Source organism: Myotis daubentonii, chromosome 3, assembly GCF_963259705.1.
Source record: "Myotis daubentonii chromosome 3, mMyoDau2.1, whole genome shotgun sequence".
NCBI classification, from domain to species: domain Eukaryota; kingdom Metazoa; phylum Chordata; class Mammalia; order Chiroptera; family Vespertilionidae; genus Myotis; species Myotis daubentonii.
In genome coordinates, this window is record NC_081842.1 from 199,734,642 (window position 1) to 199,755,350 (window position 20,709).

The following is a 20,709-nucleotide window of genomic DNA, read 5'->3' on the forward strand; positions in this document are numbered from 1 at the left end:
AGAGACGTCCGCCGTCCCCCCCCCCCCACCAGGTCAGATGCCATCAGTAACTTTCCAGGGCAGTTAGCACTCCAGATCGGAGTTAGGGGGCCACCTGACCTGAGGACCCCAAGAGTTTGAAGAACCCTGGCGTTGGCGTGAGCGAAGGGCTCCGACGTTCTGTTTGGCTGAAATCCTGTCGGCAGTGTGGCCGGGCCCGGGTCCCACCTGGGAGTGGCGGCCCCTCTGGCCCTGGCAGCCCTGGCAGCCCTGACATGGGGGAACAAAAGCTTTCGGTTCCTGTAGCAACCGCGGCTCCAGCTGCTGCAAAGTTCCGGGGAGGCGGGCGGAGGGCGGCTGAGTCACCGCCCCCTCCCCCGCCGCCCACGCGGCTCCGCCCCGGGGACCGGGGGCCGTCCCTCACCCCCCTCCCTACGGCGTGCAGGGGGCTCCGGAGCCCCCCTCCGGGACGGAGAGACCCTCGCGAGGGAAGGGTGGGCGACGCTCGGCCAGTCTGGAGGGAGGGGCCGCCTGGGGGGCGGCTCGCCCCCTCCCTCCGGTTCTGCCCACCAGCTCCGAGGCTGGATGGAGGGTGTGCCCCCGCCTGGATGCCAGAGCTCAAGGAGAGGGGGCCCTTGAGGACCCCGCCCCTCCGGGTCTCCCCTCCCCCCTCCCCCGCAGGTGCGTGGGCAGGGGACCCAGAGGCCGGGACGGGGGTGCGTGCCCGCGCGTGGGCCTGGGTTCGGCCCGCAGCGAGCGCCGGGGAGGCGGAGGGTGATGACAGGCGGGCGGATTGGAGCCGCCGGTGGATGAATTCGACCGTCTAGCGCCCCGCCGCGCCCCTCCCCCAGCGCGGCCAGGGCTCCCGGGCCCGGTCGCCCAGCTTCCCCTGTTCCTAGCCGGCCGGGCGGAGAAGGGTCGATCCTGGGGAGCCCCAGAGACCCAGTCCCGGACTTGAGGTGCCCCACCCCGCCGCTCTGCTGCCCACCCTCCCCGAGTCCTGCCTTGGTCCTTCCAGCTGCTGCGAAACCCTCTGATTCCCCCTGTGGTGCAGACGGGCAGCCCGCGGCTGGGCAGGCCTGTGGGGTCTGGGAGCAGGGGCCTGAGTGGGCCTGGGCAGAGGATGGGGTTCCCGGGCTTGCTGGGCGGCAGACGTGCATGAAGTTAGCCTGAGGAGGGTGGGGGTCCCTGAGACCGAGATTACTCCCTCCAGCCACTCCCCCATCTCAGCCCGTGAGGTCCTGAGGGAGGAGGAGGCCTTTGGAGTATTCTCCTTTAACTTCCAGGCCCAGGAAGTGCTTGCTCAGAGCTGACCTCCCCTTTCCTGTGCAGTTAGTTCTCGGGCATGGAGGGTTGTGGGCTTACAGGTGGCAAATTGTGGTTCAACCCGAAGAACCTTCCCAGCGGCAGCAGTTGACCTCAGCAGGAAAGAGGGAGAGTTGGTGAGGTTCCGAGGAGAGGGAGAGCGAGCTGTGAGCCCTCTCCCTGCGCTGGCCTCTGTGAGGCGAAGGAGAAGGTGCATGCAGTCCTGGGGGCAGGGGCCATGCTCAGGGAGGTTACTCTGGCTAATAACTAGGTAGGCTGCCTGTGAGGCAAGGGTTCCTCTAGGTCCCCTCCCAGGGGAGGCGCTCTCTGACCTCGCCTGCAGTTGGGCTCCATGCGTTATTTTGTGTGTGGAGAGCGATACAAAGAGGGGCCCCTAAAAAGTCATATGTCACAGCAGCAACCGTGAGGCTCATGCGTACTCGGGGGAAATTCTGGAATTGGGGTGAAGGGGTGTCTGAAGGAGACTGAGCAGAGGAGGGGTTTGGGCAGGTGAGGAGGTGGCTCAATGCTGGAGAAGCCACGCTGTGGCTCTGAAGGGTGTGGACCTAGTGCTTCTTGGTGGGCCTGGACTATGGAGTAGGGGGCAGTGGAGGCCCTGGAGGTGGGGGAGTTGGGACTATGGAGTAGGGAGCAGCGGGGACCCAAGAGGCTGCAGGAACAGGAAGGAGCAGCAGGTCAGCTCCTGCCTGACACTCAGCTGTCGTGTCCTGAGCCTCAGAGAACCCAGTACCTGTGTGTGTTCACGCTGGAGAGTACATTTGCATCTCCGCCTCTGTGCACAAACGTTTGGCTCTTTATACCCTCATACATGTGAATGTGCACCGTCCTGTGTGCATGTGAGTTCCCACATCGGTGGTCTACACTCATCTATGTGCATGTGAATCTTTTTACACACAGAACACCTGTGATCACCTGTCTAGATATGCATCCATGCATACATACTTTTGTGTGCATGCCTGTAGGGTCCAGGGATGTTCCAGCCCATGTGTGTTGGTGTCTGTGTGGGGAGATTCCCGGCCTGCTCTAAGTGGGGGAGGCGAGGCCAATTAAAATGAGCTCCCACCTCCCCTCTGCTGAGCCCCAGCCATGGCCTGAATTTTGCAGCCTGCTTAAAAATAATTGGGGGCAGCGGGGGGATTGGATGTCAATCATTATCAGCCGCTGGCTTTGCTGGTGCTGCAGCAGGCTGGGCGGGCTGAACAGTTTGGGACAGGGATGATGCAGGGTGGGGAAGACCAAGAGTCTGGTTCCTTTTTCTGCGGGGGGGACCGTGGAGACATAGCTTGTCTGACTTCTGCTGAAAAACTCCAGGTGGGTCTTTGGAGGAGGGTGGGGCAGCTCCTCCCCAGTAAATGGGGCTGCCTAGTGCTTGCCTGCCCCCACCCCCCTAATTTGTGACTAGGGCTTGGGCCTGGCTCAGAACTGTAGCATGTGGGATCTGGGCAGCAAGGAGCTCCCTTCTACACAGGGATTGGAATTCTGAGGCTCTAATTCCTGCCCCCTGCCCCAACCTCCGGCCATGATTTAGACTCCTGAACAGCTGAGGGGAGATCCATCCCTGGGGAGCAGCTTTGTCTTAGGAAAATCCAGCCGTACCTGTGAATATTCCTATGTGTGTGGCTCAGTTCCCAGAGATAATGGCTTGTCCATCAGGCCTGAAGCCTGAGCAAGGAAGGGGACTGAGCAAGAGGCTGCTGGTGGACGAGAGAGAAACCGCGCTGGGGCCTCAGGTCCTGAACTCCAGTTCCAGCTTGGCCACTCTTGTGTGATCTTGAGCAGGCTGCCTCCCCTCTCAGAGCCTCATCTTTTTTCCTCTAATGTGGAACAAGGAGGCTCTCGGGGCCCATCCAGTGCTGTGAGCTATGCCGTGGACACGGAGGAGGCGGAGGCGGTGTGGATCGATTTGGGGGCAGGGCTGGAAGCGGGCCTGAGCAGGCTGTGGGCAGTGACTGTGTCCTGGCTAGTGAGCGGGGCACTGGCAGGTGTCCCGCCACCAGCTCTTGTCCACTCTGGCCTGACTGCCTGGTGGGTCTGTCAGGGTTGGACTTGGGTCCTGTTGCCCTCCCACACCTAGAGGATATTCACACTTGCTGGGAGCTCAGCTTAGGGCAGCATTTTGCCGGGCGGGGCGGTGGCGGGGGGCGGGGGGGGGTGTGAATGTGGAAATCAATGAACTCTGGTTTCCATTCTTAGGACCCTGAAGACTCATGAGATTTGAGCCAGCCCTGGGGAAATAGCAAGGGACAGAGGTCATGATTGGGTGGTGTGGACTTTCAGGCCAGGGCTGTGGGAGCTAAGAGCAGGGAGACGGCATGGTGGCCTCACTGGGGGTGGTAGGCCCTGAGCCAGGCGTTGGAGGATAACCCAAGACGGGAGGGGAAGATGGGTTCGTGGGGAATTATTGCACCCATTTCGCAGATGCCACTCCTGCTCGTTTCCACCAGGAAATCCACAGCAACAATACTGTTGATGTTCATACGTGCGATGTCCTCCCATGGGCATGGCTCAGGTTGTACGCAGTCTCTGGCACACTGGTGGTCACGCCCCCCCTTTTTTCTCCCACTCAGTAAAGCAAGTGAGTGAGAATGACATTGTTCCGGGAATAACCTTGAATCGCTTTGATTTATAAAAAAGCAAATCATCAAACATCGCTACTTTGACAATTACTGCTGGATTACGCATGACACACCGCGACTGGGAGCAACAGTTCTGGAGAGTACCAGCTGGGGGTGGGGGTGGGGGGGGGGCTGGACCCTGTTGTCAAGCTGAGATGCTTGTGGTTGATGGGGCTGACCGAGGACCATAGGATAATAGTAACAACGACAATGAATGTTTCTTAAGCACATACGAGATTCAGGCACTCTCCCCTGTCTTCATTCTCTAGGTAAGAAAACGAGGCTCAGAGAGGGCAAGTCCCTTGCCTGAGATCATGCAGGTGGTCTTAGCCACGAGGCCCACGACCTGCAGCTTAGCCGCAGGAGATTCAGAGCTCATGCTGGCTGTGCCTCGAGCCACTGACACTGTCTCTCTCCACAGGGCAAGGGACATAGGATGACCCCAGCCTGTCCCCTCTTACTATCTGTGATTCTGTCCCTGCGCCTGGCCGCCGCCTTCGATCCCGACCCCAGCGCCTGCTCCGCCCTGGCCTCCGGCGTGCTCTACGGGGCCTTCTCACTGCAGGACCTCTTTCCGACCATCGCCTCGGGCTGCTCCTGGACACTGGAGAACCCCGACCCCACCAAGTACTCCCTGTACCTGCGCTTCAACCGCCAGGAGGAGGTGTGCACCCACTTTGCACCCCGCCTGCTGCCCCTGGACCACTACCTGGTCAACTTCACCTGCCTGCGGCCTCGCTCGGAGGAGGCGGTGGCCCAGGCGGAGTCGGAGGTGGGGCGGCCGGAGGAGGCGGGAGCAGCGGGGTTGGAGCTGTGCGGCGGCTCAGGCCCCTTCACCTTCCTGCACTTCGACAAGAACTTCGTGCAGCTGTGCCTGTCGGCCGAGCCCTCGGAGGCCCGGCGCCTGCTGGCACCTACAGCCCTGGCCTTCCGTTTTGTCGAGGTCTTGCTCATCAACAACAACAACTCCAGCCAGTTCACCTGCGGTGTGCTCTGCCGCTGGAGTGAGGAGTGTGGCCGTGCCGCCGGCAGGGCCTGTGGCTTTGCCCAGCCGGGCTGCAGTTGCCCTGGTGAGGCTGGGGCCAGCCCTGCCACCACCACACCTCCAGGTCCCCCTGCTGCCCACACCCTGTCCAATGCCCTGGTGCCCGGGGGCCCACCCCCATCTGCTGAGACCGACTTGCACTCGGGGAGCAGCAATGACCTGTTCACCACCGAGATGAGATATGGTGAGTCTGAGCAGGGCCTGGGTAGGGTGCCTGTGTCCAGGGGACTGATGGTGCCTGCTGGTGCCCATCCTGGCAGATCCATATAGCTGTTCACCCATGTCCCCTCTGTGCCTAGCCTTGTCTAGATGTTGGGGTCATCAAATGGATTAGGGTTACACCTCCCCCTTAAAGAGTTTGTAGTCTGGGTGTATGAATGGGGGCACAGATCAGACAGTGATTATGATAAACCCGGGGAGGGGATTGCCTAGATGGGCAGTCAGGGAAGGCTTCCTGGAGGAAGTGAAAAGGAGCAGAGATCTGAAGGACAGATGGAATTGAGCCAAGCCAAAGGAGTGGTGAGGGCATTCCAGGCCGAGTGAGCAGTGTGTACAAAGGCCCAAAGCTGGGAGTGACTGTGGAAGGGCCTGGCATTGCAAGTTGACAAGTTTGCCTGGAGGCTGGAGAGGGGCTGTGTTCCTGCCCACATGGGTGTCTGATTTTTGGCAGTGGCCCCAGGGTCGGGGCAGAGGGAGATGCAGAAGAATGAGCCTGGGTGGAGAGGCCCGAGCTTCTAGGCTGCCTTGGAGGCCTGGGCTGGCTCAGCTCCCAGCATCCACTGTCTCCCCACTCTGGGCCCAGGTCTTCTGGGACTGAGGCTGCCAGCTGCTAGGGCTTCCTGCTGACTGGGCAAAAGCTCCCCGAGCCCTTGAGTCCTGCCTGCTCCTGCTTCCACTCCAGCTCCCTTCTGCCAACCCTTCCCGCTGCTTCAAGGCTCCAAACTCCTCAGCTGGACCCTGCGTGCCTACTGACCGGTGCTGGGCAGGGACTGGCCAGGGGCCTGGCAGGGAGTTGGGTGGGAGGGAGGCAGATCTGGGATCTGATTCTTAGCTCTGGTACTAACGGAAGTTCCCTCCCCTCTCTGGGCCTCAGTTTCCCCATTTGGGATAACAGGTGTTGGCCGACTATCATGAGGCTGTCATGCAGGGATATAAGTCAGAAGGAGCATCTGGATCAGCCTGAGAGAGGACCACAGGGAGGCGGTGGGGCTCGCGGGAGGGCTGCTAGGAGTATGGGAGGAGTATGATCTGTCCCTATCCCTGCTTTGGAGGCCAGTGTCATGGAGTTGGGCACTGCCTTTGACTGTTACCTGAAGTGGACCCCCCTCTCCCCGCTTTTGGCACCAATTTCTTGTCTGTGAAATGGGGAGATATCCCTGAAGTAGTAAGAGGGAGTGTTTATCACGACAATCCTTTTGGGAAAGGGCTTCTCAGCCCCCCATGAGACATCTGGCATCGTGCCCAACCTTGGCAAGTGCCCCATGGCCTTGCTCCGGCCTCTCTCCTCGGCCAGCGTGGCCTCTTAGCAGTGGTCAATGAAGCTGTCCCAGTGACAGCTAGGCCGTGGGCAGGTTGCGGGCCCCGGAGGCTGGCCTGGGATTTAGTGCCTGCAGGAAGAAATTGAATTTCCCCTCTTTGTCGAACATCTGTGGAGAGTGCCAGGCATATATCAGGAGGTTTATGGCTCTTCCTGCCTGGCCGCCACTGCCTGTCACTCTGTGGGGGCCTCCATCCTGCTCAGCAGAGGGTGAGTTCTTTTGTCTGGCTTTCCCTGTGGTCCATCGGCCCAGTGGTCTGTAGTGGATGGAGCACGGCTCTGCCCTCCTGGGCAGGCACCATCTGGGCTGGCTGCCACGTGAAGCATGGAGCCAGGAGCAGCCAGCTGGGCTTGGTTGAAGCCGGAAGCAGGGGTTGGTTGGTAGCTAGGGTGTCTTTGGGGATCAGAGAGGACTGGTTATAGGAAGGGCACCATCATCCCCACCATCGTCCCAGCCTCTGCCACAGCCTCTGTGACTGAGGACGGGCGGAGGTTGGATGCTGGTTATCCTTAGACATGAGGCCTGGTATCCTTTCTGAGCAGGGAGCTCTGGGCTCCCAGCTGTTCCCAAGCCTGACTCTGTTTATGCCCCTTGTCCTGCTTGGCATGTTTCCAGGCTGCTCCGTGGGCTTGCCTGCAGGAAGGCCCTGTGGGGAGTTGCCGGGAGTGATGGGCATCAGCCGTCATAAGTGGGCTCACACAGCATGCTGGCGCTCACAGCTGGGCTGGCATAGCCTCTTTCTCTCCCCTGGTAAACAAGAGACTCTTCCTCTCTGCCACCTCCTCCCTTTTGCCACTCTGGGGCAAGACTCAGTTCATTCCATGTGGCAGGGAGTGTCTGAGGGCCAGTGGCGTCATCGGGGCCCAGGGTACTCTGTGCCTGGGGGCAGCACAACCTTTGCCAAGCCCTTGGCCTCATCTCCACGCTTCTCTTCACCTCCTCCCCACTGGCCAGCTGGACACATGTACCCACTGTAGGAGGACCGGCTGGCACCTAGAGCTGCCAGATTGAGAACAGGATGGGTGGGGATGGTGGTGAAGGCCAGGACCCTCCTCCTGGCCCCTTTGCCAGGGACTGGGGCAGGGAGCTGTGCTCACCTCCTCTGGGACACCCCGAGTAGGGTCAGTGGCAAGGCCGGGTGGGGTGGGGCTGTTGGTGCCGGAAGAGCGATGAGGCCTGGAACTGGTGGGCAGTGGCGGAGTGGAGTGCCAGGGCTCGCCTCAGAGCTGAGTGCTTTTGACAAGAAGGTACAGGCGCCTGTTAATTTCACGCAAACTGCCTTTGATAGATCTCTTGTTATTTTTGGTGAGTTGAGCCATAAATTTGTGCCATCTTGCCGCTGCAATCTGTTAAGTGGGGGGAAAGGAAGAAAGGGAAGGCAGGCAGGAAGGAGCTTGGTAGAGGATTGGAATGGAGGCTGATAGAGGCCGGGGCAGGAAGGTGGGTTTCAGAGGGGGTGCCAGCTGCAGAGCCCAGCTCGTGGGGGCCGGCCACCACCTGCAGTGCCTGCCCACCGACCCTCCCATCCCGACGAGGCACCAGCCGATGGATAGCTGTGCAAAGTGACACCTGAAAGAGAGTGTCTTTCACTCTTACAACCCCCTCCCTCCTCTGCCACACTCGCTGCCTCCCCCCAGGGGCCCTGTCCCACCCTTGTCTCCCCATCATCTGGGTTCCATTCCTAAGTCATGGCTACAGGGTGGGTCTGGGGTCTCCTGAGTGTCCGGCCAGGGAGGCAAGATCGGGTTCAAATCCCCTTTCTGCCTCTGCTGCTGTGTGTGACTTCCCTGATCCAGGCCCCAGTGACTGTCCATTGTGGCTCAAACTCCTCAGCCTGGCCTGCTAGCCCCACCCCGGACCCAGCTGCCACCTGCTTTTCAGCCTGCCCTCTAATTCTCTCCTCTTTCAACCAGGACCCCTCACTGGCCCCTGAACTCCCTGCTTTCTGGCCTCCCTACCTTTCCTTGGGCTGTTTCCCTCACCTGGAATGCCCTTTGCCCTTGTTTATCCAGAACTTCCGAATCCTTCTAATACAGCTCACGCCCTGTCTCTGACCTGGCCTGCCCAGTCCTGCATTGGCCTTTCTCCTCTCAGCACTCAGGCCCTGCTTTTGGCCAGCCTGGTCTGGTGGCAGGGAGTGGGGCCGACCTGCCTGTTTGGGGCTCAGGCATGGGGGAGGCAGAGCCTCTCTCTGGATGGGGTGGAGGAGACCCAGCACACGCAGTGCATTTCCTGGGAGATCCTTTCAGCCCCGACCTGTGCTGCTGGAGCTCTGTGCTCTATCGCGGGAAAGCGTGGGGCACAGCCCCCCCCCCCTCCCCCGCATCTCAGCAGGGCCGAGCCCCAGCCCATCCGTCACACACGTCTTCATGTCTTTATCAGAGTGCAGTTTGTGCCAGGCCTCGGGCAGACACCCCTTCTGCCCTTTGGTGGGGGAAAGTGACCACTAGTGTACAGTGTGGTCAAGGCCACAGGCTGAAGTCGCCCAGCCCAGCTTCAGTTCCTGACCCCACCACTGATTAGCTGTGTGACCGAGGGCAAGTTTCTTCACCCCCGTAAAAGGTAGAGTTATTCCACAGAATAATGGGATTAACCAAGAGAATGTGGGTAAGGGCTGAGCACAGTGCCTGGCACGTGGTTCGTCCTTACTAAATAGTTGACTGTTGCCATAATTTAGTGTAATAGGTATGATGTACATGTGCTGATGTCAAGGGAGAGGAAGAGTAAGGGGTTAAACCACAAAGGGATGAGAAGGCAGTTTAAAGAAGGTGATTCTGAGTTGGGTTTTGAGGAGTGAATAGGAATTCACTAGCCTGTGACATTTTCCCTCAAATTGACAGGCTTTTAAAATCCTTTTTATTAAAAAGAAACTTTATATCATAAATGGAAAAAAGTGTATTACTTATTTGAAATAGAAGATAACCAAAAAACAACCACAGTGTAAACAAAACGACGTTATCAAATTCTAGCAAAATGCTCATCCCTCCTCTCAGTTTTTTAGAGAAATCAGCATGTGCGGGGGAGGTGTTAAAGTCTTCATCTTTCATGCACTAGGAAGGATTAAAAGTAAGGCGACCTTATAAGTCATCATCTAACCCGGGACCTTTTTGAGGTGATAAAGGGGGAAGAGGTGCTATTAATTACATCAGGGCAATAGGTGCAACCCGGACTATGCCAGGCAGATTGGCAGAAGTCACCCTAATTAAAAGAGACATGGAAAGGGGATACGTTCCTCTGTCCGTGATCCGGTGCTATTTCATGGCACTTTTGTGAGCCACCCCAAGTCATTTCCTGTTGGGTGCTTTGTGAAACCCCGTAGGAGCAAGGGCTTTCGAGGTAGAGGAAACAGCCTATGCGAGGGTGTGGAGGTGTGGACCCGCCAGGTAGAAGGAGATACATAGACTGAGGTTACTGGACAGTACTACCTCCCCCACGGTGGTAGGAAATGGGGCCAGGGCTCTGACTGCCGTCTGCAAACACTGGGGCCTCACCCTATTGGCCGAGGGCTGTAAGTGAGGCAGCGAGAAGCTGGGTGTCATGAGGGAGACAGCGTGAGTCAGATGTGGTCTCTGCTCTCGAGGAGCTCCTGGCCACGTGGGGTTGGTGGCAGGGACCCAGCCAGCCAGCTCTGCTGGGAGGCTGGACAGATAGGCCCGCAGCTCGGGGCAGAAGTCATTGGAGGGGGGTTGGCATTGTGGCTGGGTTTCTGGTCTCAGAGGGACACCCAGCCTGGACTGTGGAGGCAGAGCCTAGAGGTTTCAGAAGCCACCGCCCTCTGCCCCTGCCCCCCTGGGATTCTGACGCACTATGGGGTACAAGAAGCACTGCTGGGGCTGGGGAACCGCATGTCACCGGATCAGTTGGTGCCTCCTCAGGGCTGCGGGGTCAGCCTCGGGGAAGACGCAGAGAGCCGGGGACTGCTTTGTAAATCTCACCGCTCTCTGTGGAAGTGATTATTATCGTGGTTATTTTTAACAAGTTCCTGACAAAAGAAGCTGAGGAGGCTGGACTGTGTGGAGTTTGGGGGGGCAGAGTCTGCAGTCCTGCTCAAATGACAGCGAGCCTGTGCCCACCCTGCCTGCCTGTGCCCGAGGTGACAAGCATGGCTCCTGTAGGGGTGGGTGGAGGAGCCCTCAGAGATATCTGACCCATGCTTGCTGAATGCCTGTCTTGTGTCTGGCTGCTCAGAGCTAGGTCCCCTGTATAAGAGGGGCAAGGGAGATTGAGACCCTACCTCAGGGCTCACGAGAGGGATAAATCCAGGATACTCACAGCTGCAGCAAGAGGCAGCCTGGGGTCTAAGCCACGGAGAAGGGACCAGCATACCCAAACCCCTGTGTGGACAGCCTAGGAAGGCTTCCTGGAGGAGGTGGCACTTGCCATGTAGAAAATGTTGGCAGACTGACGCGGAAGAAGGGAGGCAGCACCGTTAGCAGATGCACGTAGAGGGAGGGAAGCATTTGTATATTCAAGGGAAAACAAGCTCCTTTTCATGGAGAGGTTATTATACTCCGCGTGGGCCACATCTCTTGTTCCTTTTATTCTCACAATGAACCTGTGATAGAAAGTGTCATCTTTATTTTCAGTTGAAGATTTTTAAGCTCAGAGAGGTGAGGTGACTTGCCCAAGGGCACACAGCAAGACTGTGGCAGAGTTGGGAATCAGACCTACATTTGCCTTGCCCCTACATCTATGTTCTTCCCACTCTCCACATGGCCTGCCAGTGTGTTGGGCTGCCTCATGGGGAGGGGAGAACAGGACTGGGCAGGCCAGTAGGGGCCGGAACATGCCAGGCTCAGAGGTTGACACTGTGGCTGTAGCACTGGGAGCCACTGAAGGTTCCTCAGCAGGGGAATGTGTCTGGAGCCAGGTTCCTAGACAATCACTTTGGAGCCTGCAGCGGAGAATCAGGCTCACCTTGGGGGAGGGGAAGGGAGTTAGATGTGCAAAGGACCAGGTAGAGAGTGGTGTGAAACAGGATAACAGAGGCAAGTCTGAGGGGCTCTGGTGGGGCGAGGGAGTGCCTTGGGGTCCCCTGGGAATTAGGAAAGGTGCCTCTGAGGAGGTCCAAGTTGAGTTGCATTTTGTCAGAGCCAGCACAGTTCAGTGGAAAGAGCATGGCCTCCAGAGTCAGACAGGCCTGGGTTCGAATCCCCATCGGCCTCTCTTCAGTGAGAGACGTTGGAGGCTCGCTCCTCACTAGGGAATGGGAGAGCCCGTCCTAATGAGGAGGGAATGAGGATGCAGCGTGCCCGGCGACTGGCTCGCAGCAGTTGTGTAGTGAGGGTTCCCTCCTTCAAAGCAGAGCCGGTCGGAGGTTGATCCGGGAAGCCTGTCCCAGGCAGCAGGTCTGCCCGTGCCCACGTTAGGCATCAGGAGGGAAAACCGATAGATGGCAGGCAGGCCTGTGAGCATCCGAGTCCCTGGTCCAGTCAGGCCTCAAGCTCCCTGGGTGCGACACTGGGGAGTTTTAGGGGTGCTCACACCCTTTCCTGGGCCCCTCCTTGTCCTCTTGGCTCAGCTTCCTCTCAGACTCCCCCTGTTCTGGGCCCAGAGCCAAGCTGGCTGGGGCCTGCACGGGGTAGATGCTGTATATGCTGAATAAACGCTTGTTTCAGTAGGTGACACCTCTCGCCCTATCTGTCTTCTCCCCCCTTGGGCGAGAGCCGGCTCTCACATGCGGGGAAATAAATAGCGGGCCACTCCCCCAAGGGAGGTGGGATGGGGCGGAGGGGGGGCGGTGGTGCGGGCCCTGCTGTGTGGCCTTGGACTCCTCCTTCCCCGCTCTGGCCGCCGGGAGCCTAGGAGAGGGACTCCAGCGGGACCTGGGACAGGTTCTGATTTTCAATGAGGGTAGGTTCGAGCAAACACCACCATCATGTCTGGTTGTACTGTGGGGCCGGCCTCCACCGGGCTGGCGAGTGCCAAGCAGAGGACTGGAGGCTACAGGAAGCAGTGAGTCCCCGACAAGCAGGCCAGGCTGCTCTGTCACTGCTTCCTGCGTGACGGTCTCCCTGGATGCCAGGCTGGTGGGGGGTTTGTCACAGACACGATGATGGTCAAGACACCAAAACAGGAGCGGGATAAGGGGATTCTTGGCTCGATTTGCAGCAGATTGAAGGCTTCTCTAGAATGTTTATTCATAAATGGCTGTCAGGTTCATTAATAAGTAGGTGGATGGCTGCTGGGCAAAGCTGATGTTCAAGATTATAAATGGCTGTTTCCAGTGACCCTGCCATGAGGTGGGGGGAGGAAGCTTAGGAGCAGTGTGTTGATTGATAGTTCCCTGGACCGGATTCTGTGTGGGCGTTCACTGCGGCCAGGGAGATGGCTCACCCACAGCCTTCCTTCAAACGGCTCATGGGTGGGAGGAGGTTCAGACAGTCAGAAGATGGAGTCATCTGTGAGGAGAGGGCACACAGAAGAGGGGGCAGCCAATTCTGCCTGGGAAGTGGGGAACAAAGAAGACTTCACAGATGAGGGATCATTTGAGGTGGGTTTTGAAGGTCAAGTAGGAGTTTTCCAGGCAAAAAAGGTGGGGAACAAGCAGTGGAGGTTTGAGAGGAGACGATGATCCTGTTTTGAACATGCTGAGTGTGAGCCCTCACCCCACACCGGGAGACTTGTTCAGGAGGCAGCAGACTAGATAGGAGTGAAGGGGGCGGGGGGAGTCTGGGTTAATGGCTTGGCAGCAGCCATTCAGAGGGGTTAATGAAGCCTGCAGGAGGGATCCAGAGTGTGCAGTGGAAACAGGACAGTGTGGATGCCTGAAGCAGCAGGAAGATGGGCCAGTAGGCAGACTGGGCCCGAGGAGGCAGAGAGGCAGGAGGAGAGCAGGAGGGTCAGGGAAGGGAGTGTTTCCAGGCAGGAAGAATGAACGGGGACAAATGCTGCCCAGGGGTCAGGTGAGACGAGGCCTGCAGAGTGTCCATAGGGTTTAGCAGCAAGGAGGCCTGGGTGACTTTGTCAGAACGGCTTCAGCGGAAGATGCGGTCAGGAGCCAGACTGCAGTGGATTAGCAGGCGAGGTGGCAGTTGAGCCAGGACGTGAGTGGCAGGTGAGAAACCGGAGTGCCAGCTGCGAACCACTCCTTGATGGCGAAGAGGAGCCGGAGGGCAGTGGCCGGAGGAGGCTGGAGAGTCAAAGGAGGGCTCCCCCCGGAATGGAGGCAGCCTGGGCACATTCCTGGGCTGCGATGAGGAGAACATGCGGAGGGAATGCTGATGGGAGAGGGGGAATGGATGGAGCCCTCCTGGGAAGAAGGGAGGAGCGGGATGCGGGACCAGCTGAGGGGCTGGCCTTCGTGAGGAGAAGAGCTGCAGGAAAGTTGGGAGGTGGAGGCGTGGGACAGGAAGTGTGTGTGTGTGTGTGGTCCTCCTGTATTATAGCTTCTGCTTTTTCTGTAGCGAGCTTGTCGCCGAGGGGGTGGATGGAGATGGGCTTGAGGAGCGGGGTCAAGGTCTGACACAGCCAGCGAGGTGGGGAGTGGGGAAGGCAGGGAGCCGAGAAGGGCTGCTGAGGAGCCTGGGTGCCCAGCGGATGTGCAGCCTGAATCTGTGGTGGTGCCAGTTGGCACAGCTGTAGATTTCTTCAGCAGCCTGGGGGTGGGTGTGGAGAAGGCGGCTTGTCACACGGCTCCGGGGTGGGGGACTGGCTGCGCGGGCGTGGTGGGAGGGCCGGGTGAGCAGAGTCAGAAGCTGGCAGGCGTGGCACCAGCACCTTCTCAGTGGTCCCGATGGAGTAGGGCCCAAAGTGAGGCCAGGAGGCCCCTCAGATACTGTTCAAAGGGAGGAGGCCCGGGGGCTGAAGGGTGGCATGTGTGGGTGAAGGAGGGGTGGACGTTGGGAGGGGAGGGGAGATGATAAAAATGAACCAGACAGCTCCTGCCTCCTGAGCATCCGCCATGTGCGAGCCGTGTGCTGAGGGCTTCATGGCCTGCCGTCAGGGAGCATTCGAGTATCGTGTCATATTGTGTCAAAAGGAGGTCAGAGAGGCAGCGACGCTTGCCCAGGGTCACACAGCTGGGCAGTGTCCACGCCCCAGTCGGGATCCAGGCTCGCCTGACTCCGAAGATGTTTGAGGGTCCGGAGGCAGAGATGGTGAAGTTCTGGGGATGGTGCAGAGCTGGTCGTAGGACTGGCGGCTGAAGGGGAGCGAAGGGCCTGGCTGATGAGACTCGACGCTGGGCTGAGTGGCAGTGGGAGGCCCCCTGGACAGCAGTTTCCTCAGGTGGCCGCTCTTCATGCCCGTCAGGAAGAGCTGCTCTCAGACGCAGCGCCTGGACTGGGCGCCAGGGGCCAGGAAGAGCACAGCCCCCTTGGGTTCCCTTAAACCAGTGGTTCTCAACCTCCTGGCCCTTTAAACACAGTTCCTCATGTTGTGACCCAACCATAAAATTATTTTCGTTGCTACTTCATAACTGTCATGTTGCTACTGTTACGAATCGTCATGTAAATATCTGATAGGCAGGATGGTCTTAGGCGACCCCTGTGAAAGGGTCGTTCGACCCTCAAAGGGGTCACGACCCACAGGTTGAGGACCACTGCCTTAAACGCAGTGCCTGTTGCGTGCTGGCAAGGCTTTTAGAAGCAGGAGAAGGCCTGGGGGTTGGGGAGAGGAGTGCCTTCTGGTCTGGGGACAGCGTGGGCTGAGCCCGGTCCCCAGATGCTGTTCCAGCCCCACTTGCCCAGCAGCCTCTACATGAGCTGGGTCTTCGCCCTCTGCACTCGTGTCTGCCCATCCCTGCTACCAGCCTGTGGGGCAGGGCCTGGATGAGCTCGGGTCTGAGCAGGAGGAGCCAGCTTTGGAGAACGGGAGCTCCCAGCCCCTCCTCCAGCGCTGGTGGTGCTGCCAAGGCCGAGAGCCCTGTGAGGTTGGGGCTGAGGCAGCATTGCTCCTGGCCGAAGGGGCAGTGGGAAGGAGGGTCAGCTGGATGTGGGCACCTGCCCTAAGCCCTTGAGTCTCAGGGGAATTGCCTTCTGACCTGGGCCTTCAGGTCACAGTCCAATGCTGCCTGGGGAGCCACATCCAGGCCCCAGACCCAGCCCTGGCTTGGCGTGAACCGTGCCCCAGGGGCAGGCTTGCGGGGTGGTCACAGCTGCCTGGCTTGGGTGTTTGTCAGCCCTCGGAGTCAGCCATGTGAGGGGAAAGAGCGTGGGTTTCCGGCTCACCAAGTTGTGTGGTCTTGGACAAGTCACTTCCCCCTCTCTAGCCCTCAGTTTCCTCATCTCTAAACCGAGAGGGGGTCCCTACTTCCCTGGGGAGGATTAAAGAGATGGGTGTGGCCAGCACAGCACAACAGCCTCCCAGAGCTCACTAAGGAGTGGCCACTCCCCTCCATGCTCTCCAGTCTGCCTGAGGCAAGAGGAGGAAAAGGAAGTTGTGAGGATGTGGGCGAGTCCTGTGTGGCCTTCTGAGCCTCAGTTTCCTTATCTGTAAAGTGGTGGTGGTGGGGCAGGGGGCAGGACTTGATGCTCTCTCAGCATCGTCTGCAGTTGGTTCCAGACCCTCAGGCTGAGGGCGAGCGAGGCTGCCCTCTCTGTGCCACTCCGGCAGGATGGAGCTGGCCTTGGCTAAGCCCCTGCCACCACCTCCGTGTTCCAGGTGAGGAGCCGGAAGAGGAACCAAAGGTGAAAACCCAGTGGCCGAGGTCTGCAGATGAGCCTGGGGTATACCTGGCACAGACAGGTAACTCGGGCCCGCCTCCCTTCCTCTGCGGCGGGGGCCCGACTGTGTGGCTTCCGGTGGCATGTGTGCTTGGCATGTGCCTGTCTGTGTCTGTGTTCCAGAGCTCAGTCGCATCTTATTGCCACGTGAGGCCTGTGGGCAGGGCTGGGTTGCCTCCTGAAGGGCTTGCCACTTGGGGTCAGGGTAGGAGGATTCCTATGAGACTGGATGCTTGGAAGGTGCCCCCTGCCGCCGACGCTGCCCCTCTCTTGTAGGTGACCCAGCGGCTGAGGAGTGGTCCCCGTGGAGCGTGTGTTCCCTGACGTGTGGGCAGGGTCTGCAGGTGCGGACCCGCTCCTGTGTGTCCTCCCCCTATGGGACCCTGTGCAGCGGGCCTCTGCGGGAGACCCGGCCCTGCAACAATTCAGCCACTTGCCCAGGTATGCCCATCCTCCCCGCACGGTCTGCCCACAGGTGAGGGCCCCCCTGGGACTTGGGCAGGTCAATCTTCCTTTCGTTCAGCAAATCTGTCCCCCACGCTGTGCCCAGGCCCACCCAGGGCAATGGGGACATAGATGGATCAGACCAAGGCCCACACCAGTGGGCTGGGTTCTGGGCACATCACTCCCCAGATGCCTGGGGGCTGGTAATCAGCTTATCTTTTTACCCTCCTTGCCCTTCGTGTTCCCTATGCTCTGACCACACCAGCACCCCTGCACTTTCCCACTGCCCTGTATTTCCTTATTCTCGTCCTATTCCCCACCGTTCCCACCAGGACTATTAAAATTCAGCTTGTCATTCATGATATAAGACAAATGACCTTAAAAAAAAGAAAGAAAGAAACCGTCCCTGATCATCCCTTCCCTCCTCTGATTCCCCACCCCACTCCCCAGGGAGCCTCCTGTGGCCCCCGAAGCCTTCCCCAGTTCGGCATGGAGCTGAGAGTGTGCATGTGCCTGCTGGGAGGGGGAGTCCTGGGCTGGGGCCGCGGGCCCAGTCCTGCTCCTCACGCCCTGAGGGAGTGCAGTGGTGCCTGGCCTGGCTGTGGAATTACAGTAGGGCTACCTGGGAAGGGGGGGTCTTAATACCTGGGGGTGTGGCAGAGCTTGCAAAGGGCTGGGGCAAAGCTGTGTTCTGGAGTGAGCTCTTGTGTCCGTGTCCACGTAGAGGTTCACGTCTGTTTGTGTGTCCATGCGCTTGGGGCCAGAGGGGCACTTCTGCTCCAGGCCTGCTGTGTTGGCTTCTGGCTCTGGGTCTGGGGGTGGGGAGGGGTGGGGAGGGATACAGTAGGTAGGGTACGTGTAGGTCTTGAGTCTTTTCCTGGTCTTCCCTGTGCTCCCAGGAGAGGATCCCCTCCTCCCCTTCTGGGCCGATCCCAGGCTCCTGTCTGGGTGTCCAGTGTGAGTTGGGACTATAAACTGTTGTCATCCACACCTCTCCCCCCAAAGGGTGGGGCCCAGGACAGAGCCAATGAGGAGCGGTCGCAGAACTGCCGGAGCTCCTGATTGGTGGGTGGATGGGCAGTGGGCGGGGCCAAGGTGCAGCCTAGCCCCCAGCCACGTGCTTCCTTGCAGTGCACGGCGTGTGGGAGGAGTGGGGGTCCTGGAGCCTGTGCTCCCGCAGCTGCGGGCGGGGGTCCCGGAGCCGGATGCGGACCTGCGTGCCCCCCCAGCACGGCGGCAAGGCCTGCGAGGGTCCCGAGCTGCAGACTAAGCTCTGCAGCATGGCTGCCTGCCCGGGTCAGTAGCGCCCAGGGGCTTCCAGGCGGGCGCTGCCCAGCCGGGTGGGGGTTGGGGTCGGGAGACTCGGAGGAGGCAGTCACGTTCAGTGCCCTGCCTCTGGGGACCCCATGACCAAGCATGGGGAGACGGTCAGCGGGGGAGGTGACCTGGCCCAAACCCGGTTGGAATTGGCATATGGTGACCCCATCCAAGGGGGGCTTGCCAGTGCCCTTCCCCCGAGCCCTGGGCTACCCTTGCTGTTCATAGCGCTTTGGTGCTCATGGCCTCCTGGGCTGTGGAAGGACACGAAGCTGGGCCTAAGTTAGAGAAAGATCGATCAGAAGGCGGCCCGTTTCCCCAGCCAAAAGAATGTGTGCCTCATGCTGAGTGGAGAGGTGCCTTGAGTCCCTGGAGCTGGTGACAAGCAGGCGGTACCCGGCCCGGGCACCCCCTGCTCATTCCAGCCCCCTTTCACCCTCCACTACCCCCTCTTCATCCTCCCCTCTCTAGTGGGTTTGGCCTGACTCTAGTACCAATGCTAGCAGGCCCTGCCATCTCCCTGCGGTGCTCTGCCCCCACCAGTTCCCACACCCCTCGCTCAACGGCCGCCCATGCTTGTGTCTCCCCATGCAGTGGAAGGTCAGTGGCTAGAATGGGGTCCCTGGAGCCCGTGCTCCACGTCCTGTGCCAACGGGACCCAGCAGCGCAGCCGGAAGTGCAGTGTGGCAGGTCCAGCCTGGGCCACGTGTCCGGGGGCCCTCACTGACACCCGCGAGTGCGGCAACCTTGAGTGTCCCGGTGAGTGCTTGCAAGGGCGGCAGGTGGCCATTCCGGCCCTGGGGGCACCTGAGGCCGTTCAATGCCCCCCCTTCTCCTATAGCCACAGATGGCAAGTGGGGGCCATGGAACTCGTGGAGCCTGTGCTCCAAGACGTGTGACACGGGCTGGCAGCGTCGCTTCCGCATGTGCCAGGCCACGGGCGCGCAGGGCTATCCCTGCGAGGGCACCGGAGAGGAGGTGAAGCCCTGCAGTGAGAAGAGGTGCCCAGGTATTGCTCGCAGGACCCTGGGGGCTGGGGAACAAGCATGTGGGCCTGGCTGAGCCCCATCCCTGTACCCACAGCTTTCCATGAGATGTGCAGGGACGAGTACGTGATGCTGATGACGTGGAAGAAGGCGGCTGCGGGCGAGATCATCTACAACAAGTGTCCCCCCAATGCCTCAGGTGAGGGGCAGGTGCTCCCCCTCCGGCCCCCACCCCTGTCACTCTTGCTGCCCCCTTCTGGGTTTCCAGCTTCTTGGATCACCCTGAGGTGCAGAATGAAGTGGGTGAGAGCTCAGGTCCCACGCCCAGCCCTCTGTCCTGTCCCCTGCAGGGTCTGCCAGCCGCCGCTGTCTCCTCAGTGCCCAGGGCGTGGCATACTGGGGGCTGCCCAGCTTTGCCCGCTGCATCTCCCACGAGTACCGCTACCTGTATCTGTCAGTGAGTGTTCCCTGCTGGGCTGGGGCCGCACGAGATCTACCCCAGACGCTGGTAGGGGGCGGAGGGAGTTTCATTCTCACACATGCCCATGTGCCTTGGCATATATACGCTGTGCTCACTCCTGCCTGGCTGTGCCTCTCCTTGTCTGGCAAACTCCTACTCATATCTCAAGGCCTAACTCTCCAGAGTGTTCCCTTATCCCTGGTGCCTACCTCTGTTCCTTCAGCTCTTCAGTCATTAAGTGTAATGAATGCTCTTCAGTCATTAAGTGTAATGAGTGCTGTCCTGCTAGACTGGGAGCTCCTTGATGGCCAAGGGACAAAGTTGAATTTATTTTTGTGTCCCCAGTGCCCAACTTAGGGCCTGTCTCGGGGTAAGAATGTTGTCAGTGAATGTGGCCTGTGTGTACTTGCTTGTCTGAGTATAATTGGTATTAGTTGTGTGCTTGCGTTTGGAACTTGTATGAGAGAGAGAGAGAGAGGGAGAGAGAGAGAGAGAGAGAAGGAATATGAATATAATGAGCAACACTCCAGAGAGAGAGAGAGAGAATATGAATATGAATATGAGTATAATGAGCTACAGTCCAGAGTGCGCCTGACCCTTTTTGGGGTGGGGGATACCCTATCCTGTATCACGCTTATCATCTTTATATGTACATCCTAGCACCTTCCTTCACTAGCTATTTCTCTTTTAGCCTTTTAAAAGTATCTTTAGAGATTCTCTCTATGGGTCTCTTTCTCCAACTCTGTCTCTCCATGAGTTCCTTTGAGCATCTCTGCCCCCCCCCCCCCCCCCCCGCGTCTCCTTCCTCCCAATGCAGACAGTGGGCGGCCTGGAGTGGGATGGGCCCGGCGTGGTCCCAGCTCCCGACACTCCGATGACAGCAGCCCACCTGTCCCCTGCAGCTTCGGGAGCACCTGGCCAAGGGGCAGCGCATGCTGGCGGGGGAGGGCATGTCGCAGGTGGTGCGCAGCCTGCAGGAGCTGCTGGCCCGGCGCACCTACTACAGCGGGGACCTGCTCTTCTCTGTGGACATTCTGAGGAACGTCACTGACACCTTCAAGAGGGCCACCTACGTGCCCTCAGCTGATGACGTGCAGGTACCTCCCTGCCTGGCCGGAGGGAAGGAGGACCGAGGGAGCGGGAGTCTGGGCCCCGATGGCAGAGTCCGCTGGGGGTGGGAGTGCGGCTGGGAAGTGTGACGGGGACGCCCTTGGCCCTGGGGCTTCCTGACACTCGCTGCTCGCCCCCCAGCGCTTCTTCCAGGTGGTGAGCTTCATGGTGGCCGCGGAAAACAAGGACAAGTGGGATGATGCCCAGCAGGTGAGGGGCCAGGC

The 20,709-nt window shown here is 59.4% G+C and overlaps 1 protein-coding gene across 9 annotated transcripts in view; it reads left to right on the plus strand.

Moving 5' to 3' along the window:
• ADGRB2 (adhesion G protein-coupled receptor B2) overlaps positions 1-20,709 on the plus strand; it is a 36,261-nt gene that overhangs the window by 2,845 nt on the left and 12,707 nt on the right. For 8 of the 9 annotated variants that reach the window (XM_059690395.1, XM_059690399.1, XM_059690394.1 and 5 more), the window contains 10 exons: positions 4,342-5,149; positions 16,107-16,190; positions 16,445-16,609; positions 17,744-17,908; positions 18,524-18,688; positions 18,771-18,938; positions 19,013-19,114; positions 19,266-19,372; positions 20,278-20,472; positions 20,627-20,695. In XM_059690395.1, coding sequence (XP_059546378.1) covers positions 4,357-5,149; positions 16,107-16,190; positions 16,445-16,609; positions 17,744-17,908; positions 18,524-18,688; positions 18,771-18,938; positions 19,013-19,114; positions 19,266-19,372; positions 20,278-20,472; positions 20,627-20,695 — 2,013 coding nt within the window. In that variant the 5' untranslated portion in view covers positions 4,342-4,356. Of the gene's footprint in view, positions 1-4,341; positions 5,150-16,106; positions 16,191-16,444; positions 16,610-17,743; positions 17,909-18,523; positions 18,689-18,770; positions 18,939-19,012; positions 19,115-19,265; positions 19,373-20,277; positions 20,473-20,626; positions 20,696-20,709 lie in introns of those variants that run through there. The other variant, XM_059690400.1, reaches the window with a different exon arrangement.